Here is a 24970-nt window from a genome sequence, read left to right on the forward strand (position 1 = left end):
CTTTGGGGGATACTTCATGTAGGGTCTTCTCAACGGATACCTTGTCTCAAAGACTCTTAGTGGTATAGGTATCCTTAATGGGGTTGCACATGATGCAATTTCCGGTTTTCAACATATAGGCAAAATAGGGGCGGGACTTTCTCTAGTGGCATTCGGCTGATCCTCTACCCCGGTAAGATAACTATAATCAGTAAAATAGCTCAGTGGGTTGAGTGCTCGCTGCTGCAATGTGTGTGATCTACAGGTTGCAGGTTTGAATCCCACAAAGGCCAACTCAGCCTTTCATCCTTTTGAGGTCAATAAACGAGTACCAACACAGGTTGGGTGATATTTTATGTATATTTGTTCTATATAAAGTGCTTAAGCATAAGTGCTATATAATAACACATCATTATCATTTGTCCTTGGACGTCTGCTTGCATTCACAGTGATATAGGCCTATACACAGTGATATTAATGATATGGTGATCCATTATTGCATTAAGTGTATATCACATTAGAGTGATATCGTAACCATATTTTTCGTAGTGTGCTATGGAATAATGCTATGTGATGCCACTTCCTGTTTTGTCAAGGGGTGGAAGGTCATGTTCCATCGATTCCCTGGATGTCATCAGAGGTCATGGGTTGTGTGATGCCACTTCCGCTTCCCCAGGCATTTTGGTGAAATGACATCCCTGATCTGCATGTTTTGGATGCATTTTCCAGGCAGATCAGGAAAATTGTGAAAAGCCTTGCAGCAATGGCGCATGTAATGATGTAACTTAAGAAAAGCTGGGTCCTTCATTTGGGTCTTGTAAGATGGGCATGTGAGAGGCATGACTCAAATGTTACTGTATCTGCCACAGCCTATCACAGGCAGGTGCCTGCCCATGAAAAACTAAACTAAGTCTACCTGGATTCATTGTGAAACACTCAGACCATTTTATGTTCAGTGAAAGCTGATACAAAGCCATGACTGTTTACAATCGATCACCAGACCTTGAGTGTCTTCTGTGCGTCTTCGATATGAGATCACACGTGTTCTACCCAATCTAGGCTCCCACCAAGTAAGTCTAAAGACCTGGGCTCTTACCAATTACAGATGTAAGTGAGAGCTCTACCCTTGCCCACGTGTGGTGAAGCCTTGTGAGAAGGTTAATAAGGAGGGGAGCGCCACATCAGGCCATCCATCATCTGTATGTGTCTTGTGTCATGAAAGCGAATTTCCAAGATGAGCCCACCCAGATTTGTCTGTGCATGTCACCTTCCCTTGAAATGCCCGCTCTAGTGCCAAAAGGGGGGGTATTCATTTCTGCCCAGGTAGATTAGACTATAACAATCCACAGGGCTTGTGCGCAGTAGTGTCTGTACACATATGAAGCTGCTTATACCAGAGGGCAGGGGTTCATATCTAGGCCATACGTGTGCTTTGTGACAACTGTGCTTTCTCTACTGATATAGAAAACGACACTCGCATGTTTCCACGAACTAGTTACTAAGGTATCTGTTTTTCATTTTTAAAAGACCTTGGTGAATTTGATCGTCCCCTGAACGTGTTTCCCCTCTTGTCCCTAATGCTGGCATCACCCACTTTTCGCTAAGGCCGCTGTGTTCTGCATTGCAGGATTCGTTTCCTGCTGGGTGGGCGCCACGGAGAGTTCAAGTTTTTGCCGCCCACGGGCTATGCTCCCTGCTACGAGGCCCTGCTGCCGAAAGAGAAGATGAGGATCGAGCCCGTGAAAGAGTACAAGCGAGACCACAACGGCGTGCGAGACCTGCTCGGCACCACCAAGTTCCTCTCCCAGGCCTCCTTCATCCCCTGCCCCGTGGACACCAGCCAGGTACCGTGCACTGACCTCGAGCACGTCACTGCTTCCCACTCACGGAGCAAGAGCAAGACACGAGATGAGATGGATTAGGTGGCCACGGGTGTGGCTTTTTTGATTATTCTCTTTGCTGTCCAGGGTCAGAGTCACGAGTATTTATTTATTTGTGTATTTGTAAAGTGCCTAAACCCCAGGGGCATCAAAGCGCTGTTTCAACCAGTTACACAGGTGAGAGGCCTCAGGGAAGAGAAAAGAACCACGGAAAGTAAACAATAGGTTCATCTGAACATTGAACTCCGAAAGTGTTGAGGGGGTGTGGGGGGGGGGGGTCAAAGGAATAACTAGGAGAGGCTCTATGAAAAAAGAATGCAAGTCTTTCTTACACTCTTATGCTTGGAAGTATTGAAGCACACGTGACTGTTCTCTAGTCAGGGAGTGCCTACCTCCAACTTGCTGCTTGTGGGTTCCTCGAGGGGATGATACTTGCAAGATGGGTGTAAGGGCGAAGCCATTAACCTGAATTCTCTTCCGCATGTTACAGCGGCCACCATTTCCGCCCCCCCCCCCCTTCAATGCTTCACATAACAATGAAACTGCTTGTAAAATTGAAAGAGGACCCAAGTGTGGGGTCACATGTTCTATGCTGTGGAAAATGTCCCATTCCACATGCTCCATTCCACATGCTCCATTCCACATGCTCCATTCCACATGCTCCATTCCACATGCCCCATTCCACATGCTCCATTCCACATGCTCCATTCCACATGCTCCGCGATGGCCTACATAGAGGTCTTAACATTGTACAATGCAGCTCTCTCTGCCAGGGGCATGATGGGTAGCAAGCCATACACACAAGCAAGTCAGTGCCAGTTACAACAAGGGCCGCATAGCATAAAGGCTGCCCTGAGTTCTAGTTTCCAATGAATGTAGGTGTCTTAGGAGGAGGGATGCTTGATGGCAAGTGAGAGCCACGCTTCAAGCTGAAACATTTCTCTTCAGTCCGGAAATGACCTGTGTTTTCTTTTTTCAGACTGTCCTACCCCCTCACCTGGAGAAGATTCGAGATAAACTAGCCGAAAACATCCACGAGCTGTGGGGCATGAATAAGATCGAGTTGGGCTGGACCTACGGCAAGGTACCTTGTGACCGCAACGTCCGAAAGCAAATGTCGTTTAGGAGTGGTGGTGGGGGATGGGGGATGTCAAAACACATGACCAGGCTTAGATTTCTACTCTTAAGTCCTATTCCTCCTGGTTTACAGTGGGGATGCCACTTTCCCCGTGCACCACGATGTCCATGTGTGGCGACAGAGCGTGTACAAAACGCCAGCACTCCTTGAGTCCAGCCGGACGGCATGTGCAAGAACTCATTATGTGTCAAGGTGTGCCATGGTATCTGCCAGCTTGCTGCTACCAGCTGCTGCGCCAGAACATTTGGCACACATGGCTCCCCTCCCCATCTATCACCTGCTACTTTCCAGCATGCACCCCCTGCTCTAGCCCACTTCTCAATCACACCATCCCCCGGCCGCCCTCGGCCTTCTCTTTATTCTTCTCTCTCTGTCTTCTCACTCCTCACCTCTGGACCTCTCCACCCACAGAAATCATCCAACATATCACCAACATTCATGTATTCAGACATGCTGCATGCTGCAGCTTGTCCACCGTGAACGAGGCCCCTCACTAGCCTAGCACGTTGCCCACCTCTTAACCTTGTTCTGTCTCCATCAATGTAAAGACACTGACCTCCCCTATAAATGTGAATTGTTTTTCCCCTGCCTGTATGTGCGATCCTCAGTTCGTGTTCCCTAATGTCACCTGGTTCATTTTCCGTTGCACAGGGTCTAATGTAAGACCTTCCCACCGGGCGGGTGCCATTATCACTGTATGTCACTGTACATGTGTTTTTGGTCGAAGCACCACGTCCTCTTCAATACATACTACACATATGTGCTAAAGATCGCATTCTATCCTTTGAGCGGTGCAATGCCCTCCTAGAGCAAGGCATTGGCAGATCCTATGCAGTACGTAATGGCATGTCCTCCTACCCATGCAGTATTCACATGATCTTGTCTTCCTGGGCACTCGCACTGGTGTAATGGACCCTCCCGCAGGTGAGGGATACACTGCATGTGTCCACTGAGCGGTGTGCTGCCCCCTATACATAAAGGACGAGCAGCTTGTATTCTGTGAGCATTATCCTTCCATGGAAGATGGCTGGAGACATTATTTCCTGCAGAGCACCGCACCCCTCTGTGAGCTCTGTCCTAGCCACGGAGGTTAGTCCAGTTTATCTACACACCCTCAGTTCCATGGACCAGTATCGCAAAGAAAGGGAAGGCAACTAGAAGAGTTTCAAGATTAAAGAAATCAGGTGGCATAGGTGCGCTAGATGATACAACAGGGTGGCAAAAGGGTGAAAGAGCAGATGGACCACAGTTCCTTCTGGGGAAGATAATCACAATTTGGCCAAACATCACACTTTGGACAGGCGGGAAGATGAGGGGAAAAGCTCTAGTTGAGCAAAGCGGATTGGGTTGGCAAAGAATCAGTTTGCTGCAAAACATCATGGTTGGGTCCAAATGAAAACTGGAACAGCCTTGAAGTCCAGATGGAATATCAAAACGGAAAATAACGTAGGGGTTGGACAAAATATTGAAAATGAGTGAATACATCAGAATTGGCAAAATAATCGAGTTGGGTGCATCACCAAGATATGGGCAGCATCGGATATGAGAAAAATGCGAATGTTTAAGGGCCGCATGCACGCTATGGTAGCCATAAGCCACACCCTGTGTTGGACAAGTTGATGAACGTTCAGCTTGAGCGAAGTCCATCGCAAACAGTAGAATGAACATGAACACTGGATGAAAAATGCAGCCTTCTTTAAATGTTCAGCAGGGTCTAAGGGTTTTGATGCAATTGGGATGGAACAAGTTTGCCATAAATGATGGAGCATCACAACAGGCAACATTTCAGTAGGGTGAAAGAAGAATATGCGTGAAGTTGCTGTGATGCTTGCGGGAGATCTGTGGGGCTTAGTGATGCAGGCTGGAATAGGCGGCATGCATGGGCAATGAGCATGTGGAGGGGTGCTCCTACCCATGGCAGTAAGTACACATTAGGGTGAAAGAAGAATATGCGTGAAGTTGGTGTGATGCTTGCAGGAGATCTGTGGGGCTTAGTGATGCAGGCTGGAATAGGCGGCATGCATGGGCAATGAGCATGTGGAGGGGTGCTCCTACCCATGGCAGTAAGTACACATTAGGAGAGCGGGGTGTGACAGAGCTGCAAAAAGGGATGAGAGCTGCTTTTCCTGTCTCACGATGCCACTATTTGCCCACTTCCTATGGCATGATGAGAAGTTACCGTAATGAGCAACTCGCCACCGTACTTAAGCAGAGCCTCAATGCTTTTCTGCTCGCCTCCTCCTTCATATTTTTCCCCAAGAACCAAAAGAAGCATTTGCTGATTTTTTAATAAAAATTCACAGAGTTCCTTTTTGTAGAGGCTTTGGTGAGGAGTCTTCATTCACTGGGTGAAGCGTTCGTATATGGTATTTTCATCGAAAAAGAACCATAGAAAAGAAAAATCATTGAAGAAAATGCAACGAAAATAAATGCATGGAAATGCTATCTTTTACTTTTAAAAGTACATATGCATCGAAACTTGTCCATTGAATCTCTAATGTATTCCAGCACTGGCCAGCTTCATGTAACATTTTCTTTATTGGGGGTTCCGTTCCAAGCCCCCTAGCCCCCAAGGCCACCCCCCAACCCTAACCTCAACCCTAACCCTAACCCAACCCTAACCCTAAACCCTAATCGAAATCCAACAAAATGTATTCATTGAAAGTGCATTTCGATGGAAATGACTTTCAATGAATGCATTTTGTTGGATTTCAATTAGATGAATTTATTTTCGATGGATAGTCCAGATACCGCACAGCCTCACTTTCAAGGAACTTGTACACAACTAGCCGTGATTGTGATTTGGGTAGCAAACCCAGGTTTGGGAAATTAGTGCTGTGAAATTGTGGGCAAATATAGATACCTTTTCTGGTTAATATGCCTCAGAAATACACCAACCACTCCCTCTCCACATCTGAGGGACCCTAGAACAGATTCTCCTCACTATCTACATGGAGTGGATTTAGGAATGGGATCCCAAGTGGACCTTTGGTTCCTTTGCTTAAATCTGCTCCATGTGTATAATCCAAATTGATCTCTATCATGCTCCCATGAGTCATGGTGATAGCCATGAAAAAGCTGACTGTCTCATTACAGTGAATATATATGAACTGTGCATGCTTTTTCTAGGTGAAAAGAACTTGTGCCCAAACCGAGTCAATTCAGTCTCGCAGGCAGCATCAGAATGCTGATGCCATGGACGCTCAAGCAGATTCCCTGAACAGAGTTGTTAATGCAATGGATTGGGTTTCCAGCCAGGGTTCCATCTCTGTGTGTGGACTCCTGTTCAGAATTGTGCAGACCAGGTCAAACCTGCAGAAACACTGTTTCTACAGTTACCTTATTTTTGCGAATGTTCCTGCATCCGCACTATTCTGCACCTTCTTTAGAATGGTCCAAGGGCTACAGCTGGAGAGAAATGTACCTGGCTTGATGGGCCCTATGGTTACTGTGAAGGTATAAATCTATTCAAGAGTCGTTCAAAAATACCTCAGTGCATTCCATTGCCACTTCTAGAAATGTTGCCTTTTTAATCTCTGGCCCTCATTACAAGTCTGGTGGTAGCCGTGCCCTTAAAAACGGCACGGCTGCCGATGGAGTTGCATTTTTTCCGGCACCTGCGAATGGGCAAGAACCGGGTCATGTCGAGCTCGGCGGACCGGGTAATTGGCCATTTGCGGGTGCCGGAATCAAGGGCCTCCCAATCCCCATTCTGCCCCATAATGCTGAATGGGGATGGGGAGGTCGGATGCACGGCACATGCAGAGTTGTGCCGGTGCATCCGACGTGCTCTGCTCGCGGGTGCCGTTACACCCGCCAGGAAAAACCTGACGGGTAAAACGGCACCCACGAGCAGAGCACGTAGTATGACGGTCTAGGAACTACGGTACCAGCATGCTTACCGGTACGTAGTTCCCGGACCACCATCCTTGTAATGAGGCCCTCTGTGTTCTTGTTTTGAAACCACTGAGAGTAACACCTCTCTTCTTGTGATTCAGGTCCGGGACGACAACAAGCGGCAACACCCCTGCCTCGTGGAGTTCTCCAAATTACCAGAAACTGAAAAGAATTATAATCTCCAAATGTCCACTGAAACCCTAAAGTGAGTGCTCCCTTTCACCATTGACTGCTTCATGTATTTTGTATTGGTGGCTGCACCACGTTTCGGTCCAGGGTTTATGGGAAGAGTTCTTAATGAGTTCTTCCAAATGTAAATTGGTTCGACCAAGCATCGAGGGCACTGATGTCCTCAGTAATTAGTGTCAAGGCAGCGGAACTGGCAGGGCACACTGCTTTTTGCGGTGTCTTCTCGAGTATCTCATTAATCCCGCCACGGCGGGGGACCATCGCTCAGCTCACGGTCCTGCTGGTTGCTGCATCATTGTTTGGACACATATGACTAGAGAAAGCTGCGAGTGGTGAGTTGGAGCTACGGCACCCCCTTCCCTGTAATCATGAACATTGGCAGCCCATGATTGTCCACGAAATTTACTGTGGTTTTACTCAGTGTTGCAAAATTAGATCATTTATTCAAATAGATCCATTGTTTGTCCTTTTAACCTTGTAGAATATTTGCTCTGCTTCTAAATAGGAACCATTTTTCATCTTCTCACGATTTATAAATCCTTTTTTAGATGACATGTGTACTGCTTACCGGACTTGTGCATTATTACATCCAGCCCCTTCAGTTGTCCGAATAATGTAAACTTCCAATGAAAGGGTACCAGATATCGTGCCGTCTACGAGTAGGTTCAGAAGCCTAAGAGTGAGGCTTCAGAAACATAGCAAACTTGCTTCTTCTAATTCTTCCAAGTTTACAGCAACAAATATTGATGAGAGTGTATGTGTGTTTTTATATACCAGCCTGCACAATTCTGTGTGGTTTTAACTGACTATAAGGTAAGGTTGTGTACCTTCTCTTGCAAACCTGACACCGTTGGACAAGAAAATACATTTGTGGTGCCACACACCTGAACTTGAGATGACCCGAACTCAGCTGTAGCTCTCGGGTAGTCTAATTTAGAAGATGTAATGGATTGCTGCACACTCCAAATGGGGGCAGTAATCCATTATATCAAAAAATGTTTATCCTAAAGAAGAAAGAGATGTGTTCCTTAGCGGGATTAAGTAAAGATCGTGTGATCCGGGTTTGAAGTGCTTCCAAGAACCAAGTTGACAATGCCACAAGAGGCATGTCTGTACATGTTTTCCCTCACAGGCAATCTGCATTAAATCTTTATTTCTAACAGAGGAAGTTCGAGATAGAGTACTGGATCTCTCCTTCAAAGGTCAATTACAAATCCATCCACAAATGACAAGGTGCTAAACCAATGTACAACCATTGCTGGCGATTTCAAATAGAGCTTATTAGAGATCTGAAACAAAAAACCCTTCTTTCATGTGAGCACAGACACACTTTCAAGATTACCAAGATTGTTTCAGCTTCCTCTTGACTTATTTCAAGAGGAATCTGAGACAGATGCAACTTGATTGAACCAGAGAAGGATGGGTTCAAGACCGCAGACACAAGGAGTGTTATATTTGTATTTGTATTTATTAAATTGTATATAGCGCTTTACGCCAAAGCGCTTTACATTACAACAACAAAATTACAATAGAAGCATGAATATCAAACTAGAATCAAACAATCAATAACAGTATGCACAACAATTAGCTGAGGACAAGGAATGAGAGAAATGGAGGAAAAGTAAGAAGGGAGTGAAGGGAGGGTCAGGAGGGAGGATGAAGAAGATGAGATTTTAAGGAGGAGCGGAAGGAGGGCTAGGAGGAGATGGAACAGATATGGAGAGGTAGAGAGTGCCAATGGAGGGGGCGAGGAGCTGAATGGATCGGAAGCAGGAAGGGGCACAGGGTTAAGGAGGAACAGAGAGGAGGAATAGGTCAGCAGAACAGAGAGGGCGAGAGGGAGTATAGAAAGAGAGGAGGGTGGAGAGGTAGGGAGGGGCAAGGTCGTGAAGAGATTTAAAAACAAGGCAGAGGAAGTTGAATTTAAGTTGGGAATGAAAGGGAAGCCAGCCAAGAGGAGAGCGAAGAGGAGATGTCATCCAGAGGGGAGAGAAAACAAAGAGTACGGATAGCAGAGTGATAGAGGAATTTGAGGGGAGCAGATAAGAGGCAGGGAGGCCAAAGAGGAGAGCAGAACAGTAGAATAGACTGGAAAAGATAAGGGATGAAATTAAGAGTTTGGTAGCGTGGAAGGTGAGGGAAGATCGGATTTTGCGAACATTGAAGAGGTGATAGCGACAGGCTCGGGAGGTAAGAGAGATGTGGAGAGTAAATGAGAGGTTAGAGTTGAATTAGAGGCCAAGGCTACGAGCAGAGGATGAGAAGGGGAAATTGGAGGGGGGAAAGAGGATAGAAGTGGGGGGAGAGGGAGGAGGAAGTGTGTTGGCAGGGAAGAATAAGACATCAGTCTTATCAGTGTTGAGGGAGAGAAAGTGGGAAGACATCCAGTTTTTGATGGCTGTAAGACAAGAGGATAGTTGAGGTGGATGCCAGGAGTGAAGGAGGAGAAGGAAGGGTAAAGTTGGGTATCATCAGCATAGAAATGGTGAGAGATATCAAAGGAAGAGATATTAGAGGCAAGAAGGGAGGTATAGAGTGAGAAGAGGAAAGGGCCAAGCACAGAACCTTGGGGAACTCCGAAGTCAAGGGAGTGGGTAGGGGAGAAACGGCTGCCCCAAGAGGCGGTAAAATAATAATTAGAAAGGTAAGAGGAGAGCCAGTCGAGAACAGAGCCTCTAAGACCGAAAGAGGAGAGAGTATTGAGGAGTAAGGGGTGTTCGACAGTGTCAAAGGCGGCAGAGAGGTCAAGAAGAATAAGAATGGAGGATTGCTTAGAGTAGCATGCAATGAGAAGGGAGTTGAGAACAGAGGTAAGGGCAGATTCAGTGGAATGTTTAGGACGAAACCCGGATGGAGTAGGGGGGAGGAGAGAGAGGTTAGAAACAAAGGCAGAGAGTTAAGAGTAAACAAGGCGTTCAAGAAGCTTACAAAGGAATGGTAGAAGAAAGATGGGACAAACGTTGGATGCAAGGAGGGGGTTAGCGGAGGGCTTTTTCAGTATAGGGATGGTAGTAGCATGCTTAAAGGCAGAAGGGAAGGTGGCAGATGAGAGACATATGTTGAAGAAGGAGGCGAGGTAGGGAATTAGAAGAGGGTCGATTTTGGAGATAAGAGGGGTAGGGATGGGATCAGAGGGGCAGCTGTAGGGTGAGGAAGGGGAAGGAGGAGAGTAAGAGGGGGAGCACAGAATGTTTTGGCGGAGAGAGAGTATCTTGTGGGAGCGGCGGAAAGAGGAGAGAGGATGGAGTTAATCAAGACAGGTGGAGAGAGTGGAGGACAGAGTGGATAGGGCATCATTAGCCGGGAGGGAGGAAAAGTCAGAGAGAGGGGGGGGATAGGAAGAACAAGTATCAAAAAAGATAGAAAAGTTGAAGTTACAGAGATCCCATCTAGAGAAAGAAGTAGGGGAGGAGAGGGGAGAAGGAGGAGATTGAGGGGGAGAGAGAGAGAATGAGAGCAAGGCGTGATCGGAGAAGTAGGAGGGAAGGGAGGAGACAGATGAAGATGAAAAAGAGGAGGCAAAGATAAGATCAAGAGTGGATCCAGAGGAGTGAGTAGGTGGAGTAGGGAGAGGAGTGAGGAGAGGAGGTAGGAGTCAACAATGACCAGCAGAGGGGAGGGTTGGTGGGGGATGGAGAGATGAAGATTGAAGTCACTAAGCACAGTGAGAGGGGAGGGGGAAGGTGAGAGAAGGGAAAGGAGGTGGTCAAGATCATCATGGAAGGAGGAGAGAGGGCCAGGTGGTCTGTAGATTTCAAAAAAGAAATAGCGTGAGGGGAGGAGAAAGATTTATACAAGTATTCGAGAGGAAGGGAAGACAGGGAGAGACAGATGACATGTGGAAAATAGGCATTTAGGATGAAAAGAAGACCTTCAATATACCAATATATATATCCAATATATTCAAAATATTATATAATAATATATTCAATATATACCATCAATACATCCACAAACTCAAATAAACAGGCTGAATCCCAGAGCAAGTTGGGGTTTGACCTCCACCAATCAAGCTCCATTTGACTCTGATTTGGGGCAGGAAGTTTGTACAACAGTTGCAAAGAATTTCTCAGGATGCATGCTGTCTGTTGGTGAGGCATGCCCTTTATCTTGCAATCGCTCTTCCCTGTTTAAATCGCTCTCTGTCTCACCATCCCAGTCAAATCTGTTGCTTCAGGAAGTTCGGGATTTTCTGCTTTTGGGGTTTTACCCGTTCTGCTTTTGATAAGAAGATGGGAAATCTTTAAATAATTTGAAAACCTTTTCACTTAAAGCATATGAAGTTGCCAGTTTTGATACCTGGGCTGTGGTTCAACAAGAGGCCAGCATTTCGAGGGCCATTGCTGGAAAGCCTGGATTTTACTTTGGCCAATTAATACTTTAAAACGTAACTTGGTGGTTGGTATTTCAGTAAAGCCATTGATTCACCTTTATAAAGCAAACGTGTGTTCATTGTCTTGTTGGTGTTCAGTCGTGGGGCAGTGAGAGGCTATATTGCATGGTTAAACTGGAAGGGATGTGTTGGCTGAAATATTTGGGTTTACCGGCAAGAACACTCTCAAACGTATTCGGTTGGTGCTGGGGCTCAAGAGCCTTAATTCATTGGCATCTGCTTTGCTCTGGATTTTCTCTCCAAGTTACTAAAATATGCTACGGACACTGTTCCAGGGAAGGTCTGTTTGAGTACAACACGGCATCCAGGTTCATTCAGCAACCTGTTGTATCAACATGCGCACAGTGTCATGTTTTATAGCAACCGAGAAGTATGGCTAGATAATCTGCAGTACATTTTAAGAATTTTAAGGAGTCAAGACAATAAACTAACCCATTATCAGAAAAATTGGACCAAAACCTTTTTGTGCATGGAAGGAGGTATGCTGATAGTTTGAAATGTTAAGGCTTCCTTTCTTGGCAAAACTGTTTTATAATTGAATCCAAAATTCTGTCAGCTACCTGGCTGATGTTGAATGTAATCTAGATTGATTGGGGGATTCAAACCTATTCCTGAGCCAAGTTAAATCCCCAGGTTGCTTATGGACTGGGAGAAGGTGGCTGGTGCAATATTTGTGGTATTAAGGAAAGCTCTTAGCATTCCTGACCACTAAGAGGAGTCGGAGGCCCAAGAATGGCTAGTAAGTGACTGTCCCAAATACCATTTCTTTGTCTTACATGCCCATTGTATGGAAACCATTTACAATTTGTAGGTAAAGACCAAAAACCTAATTGAAAAAAGAAATACCTCCACAAGGGGTCAACTTGTCAGTGCACTAGTTTTGCAACGAAAACAAGGTTTATGCATGCAAAATGTGTCAGACAATCCCGTAGAACTGGACTGAAACAGAGCTCAACATGCCCAGTGCAGAGAACCGCTGTTTAATAGAAACTATGCATAAAGAGTTAGAACATTATCCCACAGTCCTATGAGAAACCTGAGGGTGTCTGTCACAACTTAGAACTTAGGGAGGAGGATATCAATCCCCTCTCCCGAACCACAGAAGCCGAATGGATCAACCCTCCCACCGTGGTTGGCATGGGCACCTGGATTTTTGAATTACAGGTAGCCACGTGGCAGCCAATGGGGGGAAGAAGGAGTTAGGGAAAAGTCATTGGAAGAAGGAGTTAGGGAAAAGGGATGGACTAATAAAGGCAAGGAAGGGAAAACAACTAGACATAAAACAGCAAAATCAGATACAATTCCTGACTTGATACTGCAACACCCTGGAAACCTAACCTGACTCTCTCTACATAAACTAAGAGGACATAACATAAGTTTTCACAAAACACATGGAGCAATATACATGACCTTTTCGAATGTTAGTGACCATGACTTACAAAGCAATGACTTAAAGCTACATCAAACATATAGCAAGCAATGACACTGAGACAACAACATGCCCCAGTTATGGCTTGACACAAAATCCTGTACATAGCACGACGCTTTCCCCTTTTGGAGAAAACAAGTTGACTGAGGAAAGCAGATTTTAGCAGACTTTTGGTCGTTTCTGGTTTGCAGTCATATCCATTCCATAATTCAGAACGTAGCATCAAAACATAGGGTTCATAGTAGCAAGTAGCACTAGAAATATTATTAATAGGGCACACTTCAAGGAAATACACTTAACTAATGGTCTGGACGTTTCCTCATAAGGTCTGGACAGCAGAAGAGAGTAAAGCGTTGCTCAATACATGTCGCCGCCATGGCACAGGAGGACACAGAACACACATAAACACTTAACTGAGTGTCTGGGCGCCTCCTGCAGCTGCCCCGGACCTGACGGAAGAGAGCGAATCACACATTAACCAGCGTTCACCGCCGCGGCTCGGGAGATGCGATTGCCGCCACGCATGGTCAGCGTTAGTTCTTCCGTTGCCCGCCTCCGCCTCACACTTCACTGCTCCGCTGCTGCTGCTGCCGCCGCCCGTGCTCTCCAACATCAATCATCAGCACCTGAGCATGGGCAGGCGGCCGTTAAGAGCACATTCTCCTAATGCAAAGTGCCTGCAGCTGGTTACCAGCGCGCTTCAGAAAACTACACCCATTCCCCATTCCTGCTGGGAATTGTAGTGTTTTCCCCTATCTAGGCGATACACGTCTTCTCCTGCACCACAACCCCTGATTCCTGACAGTGTCTCACCCGCTAATCCACGGGGATCTGTCAAACAGGTGGCCAGTACACGGCCATAGCTATTGGATCCAGTTCCTGTGGGTGGGCCAGTGCGGGAGGATCACTGGATGAGGGGTCTTCGGTGAGTGTAAGTGGGTCACCGAAGGGTGAGATGCAGTATCCCCCTCCCTGTAACACCTTTTCCCCATCCTACCAGGAAGCTTAAATCCCCCCCCCCTTTCCGACACAAACACTTTCTCTCGAACAGTTCATCATGAGCGACAAAGGACTAACACCAGAGCCGTATACCACCTGATATGTCCCAACACAAGACAGAGTCAGGCAATTTCTGATAATTACACACACCTGACTTCCATCACACTTCCCCACATGGATAAAAGGTGGAGCATGGAAGCACACTCTGAGCAAGGCAAGACGCACAAGAAACAGCAATTCCAAGATGGCAGTTTAAACCGAGGAGAAAGGTGGCGAGAACAGCGAGGGCTGCAAGGAGGGAAGAACCTTTTCGGGGAAGAACGCAACTTTCAAAAGGCCGCGAGGAAAAGAAACATAAGACTGGGAATTACAGCTGAAGAACGGTGCAGTGTGTGTCATAGGTACACGGGGCCCTCCCGCATTGATATCCAAGGCGGGGAGAAGCGATTGCTGCCATTATACTGTCCTTGGCTCTGACAACAAAGAGATACAGGAGGGAACTACCCTGGACCTTTTCAGGGAAGAACCGTGACTTTCAAGAGGCCTTGAGGAAAAGAAACACAAGATCTGGAATTGCGACTGAAGCACGGTGCAGTGTGTGTCAAAGGTACACTGGGCCCTCCCGCATTGATAGCGAAGGTGGGGAGAAGCAATTGCCGCCGTGGTACTATCCTTGGCTCCAACAACAAAGAAATACCAGTGATTTCAGCACAGCAGGTGAGTCGGAAAGACTGATAGCAGACCAGACTGTGTTCCACTCAAGGTTGCGAGCAGCAAATTTGTATAAGGAAAGATGACTCATATGTGAGTGAACTTTATGAAACCGAAATAGGTACCACATACAGAGTGCTCCGGCACTACGTGGGTGCTCACTCGAAGGTCTCTGTTTGGTATCCAACTGAGCTTGTGAGAATTATTGAAGTGTGAAATTGCAGTGGTCCTGCTAAATCATGTACACCAGGGGTGCACAACTGATTTTGAAAGAGGGCCGAAAGTACCTTACATGAGGGCTATAGTGGGCCGAAAAGTAAATGTGGGCGGGCTGGTAGGCGGGGCGTGGCAGGAGGCTTTTTAAACCCCCAAGTTGTACTAAACACATGGAAAAAGAATGTTTTTGAGGGGTAACGATTTTTATTTGCATTTCAAACTTACGTTTTGTACTACACATTTTCCATTGTTATAATTTATTTCTATTTAGTTATTGTATCTCGCCTGTTTAATTAACTTATATATATTTTATTGACCCTAGATTGGACATGCCGTTATTTTGGACTGCTACAGTTTGCTATTTGGGTTGCCCAAGAGGAGTATGGCCTTCGTTGAGTCAGGTTTCCTCAAAAAGCCAAAGATGAACATCTCCTAACTGTGCCTGTTTTAGCTTTATTATTGGGTTCACTCTTGGAGTGCAACACTATGCCCCATGGCCCCCTCACCCCCAACCAAACACTATGCCCCAGGGCCCCCTTACCCACAACCAAACACTATGCCCCATGGCCCCCTCACCCCAACCAAACACTATGCCCAATGTCACTCACCCCCAACCAAACACTATGCCCCATGTCCCCCTCACCACCAACCAAACACTATGCCCCATGTCACTCACCCCCAACCAAACACTATGCCCCATGTCCCCCTCACCCCCAACCAAACACTATGCCCCATGTCCCCCTCACCCCCAACCAAACACTATGCCCCATGTCCCCCTCACCCCCAACCAAACACTATGCCCCATGTCCCTCACCCCCAACCAAACACTATGCCCCATGGCCCCCTCACCCCCAACCAAACACTATGCCCCATGTCCCTCACCCTCAACCAAACACTATCCCCCATGGCCACCTCACCCCCAACCAAACACTATGCCCCATGGCCTCCTCACCCCCAACCAAACCCCCCACCCCATGGCCCCCTCCCCCCCAACCAAACACTATGCCCCATGGCCTCCTCACCCCCAATCAAACCCCCCACCCCATGGCCCCCTCACCCCCAACCAAACCCCCACCCCCCAAATCAGCACACACAAACCAGCACCAATAGAGACCCGAACCCCCACCCCCCAACTCAGCACACACACAAACATGCACCCATAAAGACCCGAACCCCCCACACCCCCAACTCCAAACCCCCACCACCCAACTCAGCACACACACTCTCAAGCATGCACCCATACAGACCCGAACCCCCCACCCCCCAACTCAGCACACACACAATCATGCACCCATACAGACCCGAACCTCCCACCCCCCCAAATCAGCACACTCTCAAACAAGCACCCATACAGACCCGAACCCCACCCCCAACTCAGCACACACACAAACATGCACCCATAAAGACCCGAACCCCCCCCAACTCCCAACTCCAAACCCCCCGCCCCCCAACTCAGCACACACACTCTCAAGCATGCACCCATACAGACCCAAACCCCCCACCCCCCAACTCAGCACACACACAAACATGCACCCATAAAGACCCGAACCCCCCCAACTCCAAACCCCCCAACTCAGAACACACTCTCAAGCATGCACCCATACAGACCCGAACCCCCCACCCCCCAACTCAGCACACACACAAACATGCACCCATACAGACCCGAACCCCCACTCCCCAACTCAGCACACAAAAAACATTCAAATCCAAACATTCATACACATCCGACACCCCACCACCCCCGCATCTCAACATACACACATAATACATTCAAATACAAACATTCATACACATCCGACACACCCCCCCAACCCCCACCCCCACATCTCAACATACACACAAAATACATTCAAATACAAACATTCATACACATCCGACACACCCCCCCAACCCCCGCCCCGCATCTCAACATACACACAAAATACATTCAAATACAAACATTCAAACACATCCGACACCCCCCCACCCCCGCATCTCAACATACACACAAAATACATTCAAATGCAAACATTCATACACATCCGACACACACCCCACCCCCGCATCTCAACATACACACAAAATACATTCAAATACAAACATTCATACACATCCGACACCCCCCCCACCCCCGCATCTCAACATACACTCCAAATACATTCAAACACAAACAGTCATACACATCCGACACCCCCCCACCCCCGCATCTCAACATACGCAAAAAATACATTCAAACACAAACATTCATACACATCCGACACACCCCCCCACCCCCGCATCTCAACATACACACAAAATACATTCAAATACAAACATTCATACACATCCGACACACCCCCCCACCCCCGCATCTCAACATACACACAAAATACATTCAAACACACACATCCGACACACACCCCCACCCCCGCATCTCAACATACACACAAAATACATTCAAACACACACATCCGACACACCCCCCCACCCCCACATCTCAACATACACACAAAATACATTCAAACACAAACATTCATACACATCCGACACACCCCCCCCACCCCCGCATCTCAACATACACACAAAATACATTCAAATACAAACATTCATACACATCCGACACACCCCCCGCCCCCGCATCTCAACATACACACAAAATACATTCAAATACAAACATTCATACACATCCGACACACCCCCGCATCTCAACACACACACACAAACATAAAGCAAAACAAACCTGACACACAAACACAAACAGAGCACTTACCGGAGAAGTGCTGGAAGGCTGGAAGGCAGGTAAGCTGGAATGCTGGAATCGTACTACGGCTGGCGTGGTCCAAGGCTGAAATGCCTTCCGGCATCAAGCCTTATGGACCACGCCAGCCGTAGTGCTGGCCCTCCATTGGTGCAGCACACACGCATTACGTGGCTCGTAGGAGCGACGTGGTGCGTGTGTGTGCTGAGCCAATGAGGGCCAGTGTTTTGTCCGGCCCGGAAGACAACAAAGACTTTCCTAATGGAGGGCGGCCGCGGGCCGCCCTCCATTAGGAAAGTCTTTGTGCCTCGCGGGCCTGACAAAAGAGCATGGCGGGCCGCAACTGGCCCGCGGGCCGTATGTTGTGCACCCATGCTGTACACATTCAAAAGTCTTCAATAGGCTATGTAGTGAAATTGGTCTGAGCCGGCTGAGGGAGATTAATTGTATAAAAGGGGATCTGACCCTGGAAGATGGGGTTCCGGGGTGAACCGTGAGTCACCTGAGAAGATATTGCTGTGGCAAATAGGAACCTGACTGAGGGATTCCTGAAAACTAAAATTCGTCTGAGCCCGGCTGAGGGAGGCTAATTGTATTAAAAAGGAGCTGAGCCCGGCTGAGGGGGATCCAGGGTGAAGAGTGAATCGCCGACTTGAATATTTGGAACAGAACTTATTTTTGTTGTTTTTGGTACATCAGGCCCTCTGAATCAAGAGACTTTGAAAATAAGAAACTTGGGCACAGAAGGCCCTGATGTTGGTAAAACGAACTGTGTCCTCATGCCAAAGAAGCCAAAGAGTGTGCTATGCTCGAGTGAACCACCTTGTGCCGTGCTAAAAACTTGGGGAAGGGAGGCCAATGGCCTGAACATCCTGACTTATCATTTTGTGAACACTTCTTTCTTTTTCGTGAACATTACCCCACACTATTTGTAACTTAGCGGTAAGGATTGGCAATAGGTTTTTTAGTATAGGTACTTTTTATTTGACGAGACTCCACTAGGATTGTATCATTATTATTTGATGGTTGTAGCTTTCTCCCATCTTAGATTTAGGTTTAGATAGGCAATTTTCGCACCCTTGATAAAGTTCAACAAAGTCCCTTGAACTGCGGTCACTTGTTTCTGTCTTACTTTGATACCATGCCTTCCTTACAGTCCCCATTGACTTCGAGCTATACAAAAATCTAAAGGTCCCCTATAGTCCATTTCCGTATTAAGTATAAACTTACCTAAGTACATTCCCCTAAAAAATGACCTCATACATCGTCATCAACAGTTTTGCAACATTATTGTTTCACCTGTAAAAAGTACTTAATTATAACAAGGCATATATCTCATTTGCTGGAGGGATCTTGACCCGACGTGGTGAGCATCTCCCCAACAGGACCCAATTAGAGAGTAGGTGAGAGTACGAGGTCAACCCTGCTCCAAAACCAATTATAATATAATAACCTTCTCATTATACTAGACTCGAAAGCGCACACAATCAGTTCTTCTGATCATGTAAATACATTTATTGGCTTCACCTCTGCTCCTCCCGTCTCAAATTACAGTATGACCCTGGCACAACCTCTCCCTTATCGTCCTGAAAAACCAGGTGCCCATGAAACGGCATGACGAGGGCACTACCCTTAGGCCAGGACTTTGTTTATTTATTCATCCCCATTGCACGGCCATCTGCAGTTCACCCCTTGCTAAACCGCTTGTCACCACTGACCAGCATGTCCTGATCCCATAAAATCAACCTTCAAAAGCACAAGCGATCTCTATTTCCTGGACCCAACATTCCAGTCGCATTTCCTCAGAGCCCTGCAGAATGGCCCAATAAACTGTTATCTGCTCCACACATCTGCCTGTGGTCCATGCGGCCTAACTTCTCTCTGGGTGGAAGAAGGGTTTGTGCTTCACATGAACTCACAGGACTGAGGCTTCAACAGAGGGCCTTCGTCTTGAACTTCCAAAACATATCTTTTAACTTTGCTTGAAATTCAACAATGGAAAAACCCTTGCTACCTTAGCCCACAGCCCTCTCAATGACCATAACACCTCTCTGACTCCATTCCTGCCCATTTTCCACTACCTGCTAGCACATACACCCAGAGCACAACATCGCTCTCTACTACTAAACACAAAAACCTACATTGCCCTAACTTAAACATCTGCATCCGCGACATGACATTGGTGCTCTTCCTGTAAGGCTTCATGATGCTTCTAATGTGTGTCAAAGCTAATTACAAAACACACGTGCATGAATTACAATGGCCAACAGTAAAATGCTAACATGAAATGCCTACTAATAAAGTTTACGCAGCCTGAACCTGTTTCCCTGCTTGGGAGGTTGCACCTTCATCCAAACCAAATTAAATGTATGTGCGACGCTCTGTTCTATACACCTACCTCGACAGACAGGACTTATTTCACACGAGTGAATTTGGCAAATTAAATCTTTTTGATAGATGTCCATCATATTTAGAATGACAATATCCCTAAATAGAAATTGACCTTGTTGTTTTATATGAACTGTGGTTCTTTTAATTTCTCTTAAATATAATTAAATGTTAGTGTCTAGGATAAGTAGGAATGTTATCACAATGTTGGTTACACATTTGAAATAATTGTGTATGGAATCAGTACATAGCTATAACTCCTTATTTTTCTTGGCTAGAAGATAGACATTTAGAAAGTCCCTCAGATTCGTTGTTACTTTTGGAGGTAATTTTCCTGGTGGAGAAGCTACGGAAGTTTCTATTGCTCATTGGCTGCTGAAATGAGTTATACAGAGTTACACAGTTCAGAATTGTAGATCCGCTAGGGGTATCCATGCTCATTCTGTTTGAGTTTAAAAAGCTTCAACATTTGATGTCTTTATTAATAACCATTTGAAGGTTTTGGTATCCTCATTTTCCAGGCCTAGTCATTCACATCATTTTAATTGTCAAGTGGCATTAGAAAAGCACAAAACTAGAGCTAAAATCAGAGCAATACTCACTAAATATGGGGAAATAGATCCCTAGGGGTTGAGGAAATTAAAAAAGTAAAACAAGCTTATCATAATTGGTCTCGCACCCACAAAGCGCGGCTTCTGCAAATGGACGCAGAGGCAATTTTAGGCCTGCTATGTAGAAGGGATTCCTCCACAATCTGGAAAATGCTTAATAACTGTGGGAGGGGTCAGGTCAATTTGCTGCTGGACCCTATAGCGGAAAGCGCTTTGGGGAATATTTTTCCCCTACCCTTGGGCAAACAAATGAAGATGCTATGACTGGGGAATTGGTAGAAGAAATTAAGCTCTCAACGTGGGCACTAGATATTGATTGCCGTACAAACGTTACCAACATCTTTGCATATTGCTTATGTGGTCCCTATTTTAAAAAAAAGGTATTCATACAGATCCCAGTTATTACAGACCAATAGCAATTCTGGATGCTGACTCTAAAGTATTTGCAGCTTTGCTGTTGGAACATCTTTTGGCATGGGCTTTGGCTACAGGGAGACTGAGGAAATGGCAAACAGGGTTTTGTAAGAATCAATGTACTTCTGTTACCAGTACCCTTTTAAAAAAAATGTCTTATTTATTGTCTTTTTTAAAGCGCTCACACAGCCTGGGGGCATCGAGGTGCTGTTACGGGAATTTGTCTTAGTTGCGTATTCATAACGCGCTTAATACCCAGAGGTTTCTAAGCGAGGACCCAGGGATCGAACCTGTGTTGCTTCATGTCGTCTTGTTTCCAAGAATCTAGTCAAGAACAAAAGAGTAGAATCCTTGTTTGTTGTCTCCTTTGAAATGACACAAGCCTTCCATAAGGCAAATAGGAACCTGCTGTGGCAAAAACTAAATAAGTGGGAACTGCCATGGGGACTACTTTGCCCAATAATCGCATTATATAAGAATTCAAAGATTAGGGTCAGACTAAACAACCAGGGTGATCTATCAAGTGAGAGTCCTACTTGTTCAGGTGTGAGAGAGGGATGCTTATTAGCTCCTTGTCTATTCAATCTATATGTCTCTGACATAGGGGACTCCTTGGAAAAGGCAGCATTGGCATCACCAAAACTGAACAAGCAGAAGTTAATATGGCTGTTAAATTCCGATGATTTTTTATTTTTTGACTTACCTCCCGTGGGACTTCAGCGATTAATTTACGGCTTTTTCTTTATATACGCTTCTCAATATATCCTACAGAATAATACTAGTAAAATCAGTGCAATGCACTTCACTTCACAGAGGCCTATTAAAAATTGTACATTCACATGTGGGGAGATAAACTAAATTTGGTATCGTACTTTATCTACCTGGGCTTACCGATTTTCCGAAAAACCACAAAGAAGGCTGTGTAATGAGCTGGTTAAAATCGACGGGAAATAGCTGGGTTTTCAATCTTGCCAGCCTTGAAGGTTTACAAGGGTAAGCTTGTGCCGAAGTTAACATATGGAGTTGAAATGTAGTATTTTAGTTATTTAAATATCCTTACAGATATTGAACCTATGCTTTGGAGAAGAATTTTGAAATTGCCCAATTCTTTACCTGCTGTAGCAATAAGGTCTGACATGGGCCTAACATCATTGAAATGTAGCGGGATGTGACACTTTTTAAATTCTTTTGGTAAAGCTGTGACTGCCTTCCCAGGAACTATATACGAATATCTAAACACCATTGTGGAAGATTCCTCCTCCTTGCATGCCACTATTTAGTTTACACAATTTTGTCTTTCCTATGACATCCTTTTGAATGATATTGGGTCACTCGAGAAGAGTTAAGTAATAGGCCGCCCCATACTAAGAAACATTTGGAATGGTGGGACTGGACAATTACTGTGGAAAAAATGCACCGTTCTGTCTTGTTGCTTCACCTGGCCAGGGACCATCAAAAACTGGGCACTGTGGCTCCGCCTCTTGCTATTTATCTTGGGAAAGAAGTCTTTGGTCTTTTTATTAGATTTAGGTGGAATTGCATTTTGAGAAAGGAAATTCTCTGTAAGTACAGGCAAATATCCCTGGAAGAGTGTAGATTCTGTAATAGAAAGACTGAAACAGTGGCTCACTTAATTCTTGAGTGCCCTTCCCTAATATTTCTTTGTGCTAGATATTTTAGTCAGTCTTTTAATGCTACCTCATTTATTGATGAGGAGGGTGTCTGGGAACAATGTTTAAGGGGAACTGTAACGTCTGACGTGGTGCCAGTGGTTGGCTTTTTGGGACCTTTGTTTTTGGAATAATTGTCTGGTTAACGTTGCTGAAACAACTGAAGGAGAAAAAATCAAGAATGTGTTCACATTTCTTTTAGGATTTTATAGATTAATAGTGTTTTTTAAATCTCTTTCTAGGGTGTGATGTTTTTATGTTTTTTATGTACTTTTTATATGTTTACAAATTGTTGGGGGTGTTTTTTTGATTGCTGGGGAAATAATTACACTGTAATGAAATGGATAAGTATTATGTTGTTTTGTAAAACCTTTTTAAATGTAAGTAAAATACATTTGTTTGTTAAAGGTTAATTTTGAACCAACAACAATAAAATAGCTTCAGTAGCTTTCTGGAAGCATGTTTACCTTCATGTAATATGTAAGGCGCCTGCTTGGGCTACTCCTCGTGCCATCCTTTACTTAATGCCCTGAGTGTTATCTCAAGGGCAGATGCTCAGTTAAGTCAAGCTCTGTTGAAAGATCTATTTGGCTAATGTTCTCATTTTTCTAGCTTTTATGTATTTCATCCTCCCCATCAACTGATGCTTGAGCATCATCCCAGTGGTAGGCTGAAGTGATGGGTCGAAAGTACACGTTTTTGCTTCTCACCTCAGCAACTACTATTTGCTCAGTCTTTCTGCCCCTGCAGTCATAGGGCTCACCGTTCACCCCCTCAATTTCACCTGAGCTATAACCTACCCCCTTTTAATGGTGGAGTCAAAGACACACCTGAAAGCCTAGCCTGGAGCGGACTGAGACACCACACTAAGGACCTAATTCACAGGTTGTTTTCCAATGGGGTTTTGCCATTATAAAACGCTTCTGTGAGTTGGGCCCTAAGGCTTCTGGGCCTGCCTTTCTAAGCTTGCTCTTAAGGTGCTGCGACACTTATGGGAGGGTGCCATGCAGTTGAAAATGTAGAAGCTGAAGGGTTAAAGATTGCAGAAGTCACTGCCGTCAGTAACTTCCGTTTTATCACGGTTACTTTTGATTCTCAATGACTTATTTTCATTTTATTAAAATTTTGCTTCCTGTAAAAAATATATATTTAAAATATAGCATTGCTGCATGTTTCAGAGCGATTTCTGCCAATGGAGCGAAGGCTTGTCTGCAGAATGAGGAGGGTGGAGGTAGTCATGTAACGTTCCTGAACCAATGTCAGTCTGTTTTGCAGAATATGGCAGACTTCAGGTCTCTTACCATGAGCAGAATTAAAAGCATGATTGGTGTGAGGCTACCAGTGCAGTCGCAATGAAGCGCCCCCGCCCACAGCTCCTTTAAGGTGAACATTGCTGTATCCTGCTACCAGGAAAGCCCTTTTATCCACGCCCAGCTCTGCTCATTGAATTTGGCAGCAGTGGATCTTGGTGGTCACTGTGCCAGCCAAGCTGCACGAGAGAAGCCCACTTTATGTTGCTTATCTCAGTCACAGAAACATTTTACATGCAGTGAAACCAGGTCTTGGGACCATATCAGGGGAGCAACCCCCTTTTCCAAGCTGTGCAACTGCTGCATTCCATCCCTAGATAGAAAGTCCACCCCGCCTTTGTGTGTAAGAGGTCGATTGCCATATGCCCACCTAGAGCTGAGCATGCTATGTTCATGTCACTTGCCTAATTCACACTTCCCTTCTTTGCTTCTTAGGACTCTTCTCTCTCTCGGGTGCCACATCGCTCACTTAAACCTGACAGCTGAAGAAGATCTAAAGAAAGTGAAACTACCTAAGAAGTATGTGGTTTTCCTTAAATGTACTATTTACGTGTGTCGCTTAAGCACTCATTGTCCATATGTAGACTAAGGATGGTTTGCAGAAGGAGCAGCATTATTACCCGGATGTGCTCCCACTGTGCACATCACTTTTAAGGCACCACCTCCAGCTCGGGTTTAATTCTGGGGGCTTTGTTCAATTCAAGGGGACATATGTAGACCAATGAGTATTCTTCTGAAATGAACGTCTTTAGGACTTTGTCTCATTCAAGAGATTAGAACTGGAGTACTGCCACTAGTTCTGGAAGCCATGTGTAGACTATTGAGCCCACCGCCCTGTTATGGGCATCATATATCTAGCATTGCTTCCTGTACTGGAGACCACAGAAGGATAAACGAGTCCTGAGACAGGTGATGCATATATGTTGCTTTAATAACAAGTCCAGTGAAAAGGGGGCTCAAGTTTAAACATGTACACCGGAGAAAAGGTGGACGGGGGCTATGAGAAAGAGGCATAGTAGGAGTTGGTCTC

At 45.7% G+C, this 24970-nt stretch overlaps 1 protein-coding gene across 7 annotated transcripts in view; it reads left to right on the top strand.

Moving 5' to 3' along the window:
- Positions 1 to 24970, top strand: part of RYR3 (ryanodine receptor 3) — a 1751462-nt gene that overhangs the window by 723065 nt on the left and 1003427 nt on the right. For all 7 annotated transcript variants that reach the window (XM_069638568.1, XM_069638566.1, XM_069638573.1 and 4 more), the window contains 4 exons: positions 1607 to 1823; positions 2839 to 2943; positions 6996 to 7099; positions 24376 to 24459. In XM_069638568.1, the coding sequence (XP_069494669.1) occupies positions 1607 to 1823; positions 2839 to 2943; positions 6996 to 7099; positions 24376 to 24459 (510 nt within the window). The remainder of the gene's footprint in view (positions 1 to 1606; positions 1824 to 2838; positions 2944 to 6995; positions 7100 to 24375; positions 24460 to 24970) is intronic.

This window comes from Ambystoma mexicanum, chromosome 14 (assembly GCF_040938575.1).
Source record: "Ambystoma mexicanum isolate Mex_15411 chromosome 14, UKY_AmexF1_1, whole genome shotgun sequence".
Classification (NCBI taxonomy): domain Eukaryota; kingdom Metazoa; phylum Chordata; class Amphibia; order Caudata; family Ambystomatidae; genus Ambystoma; species Ambystoma mexicanum.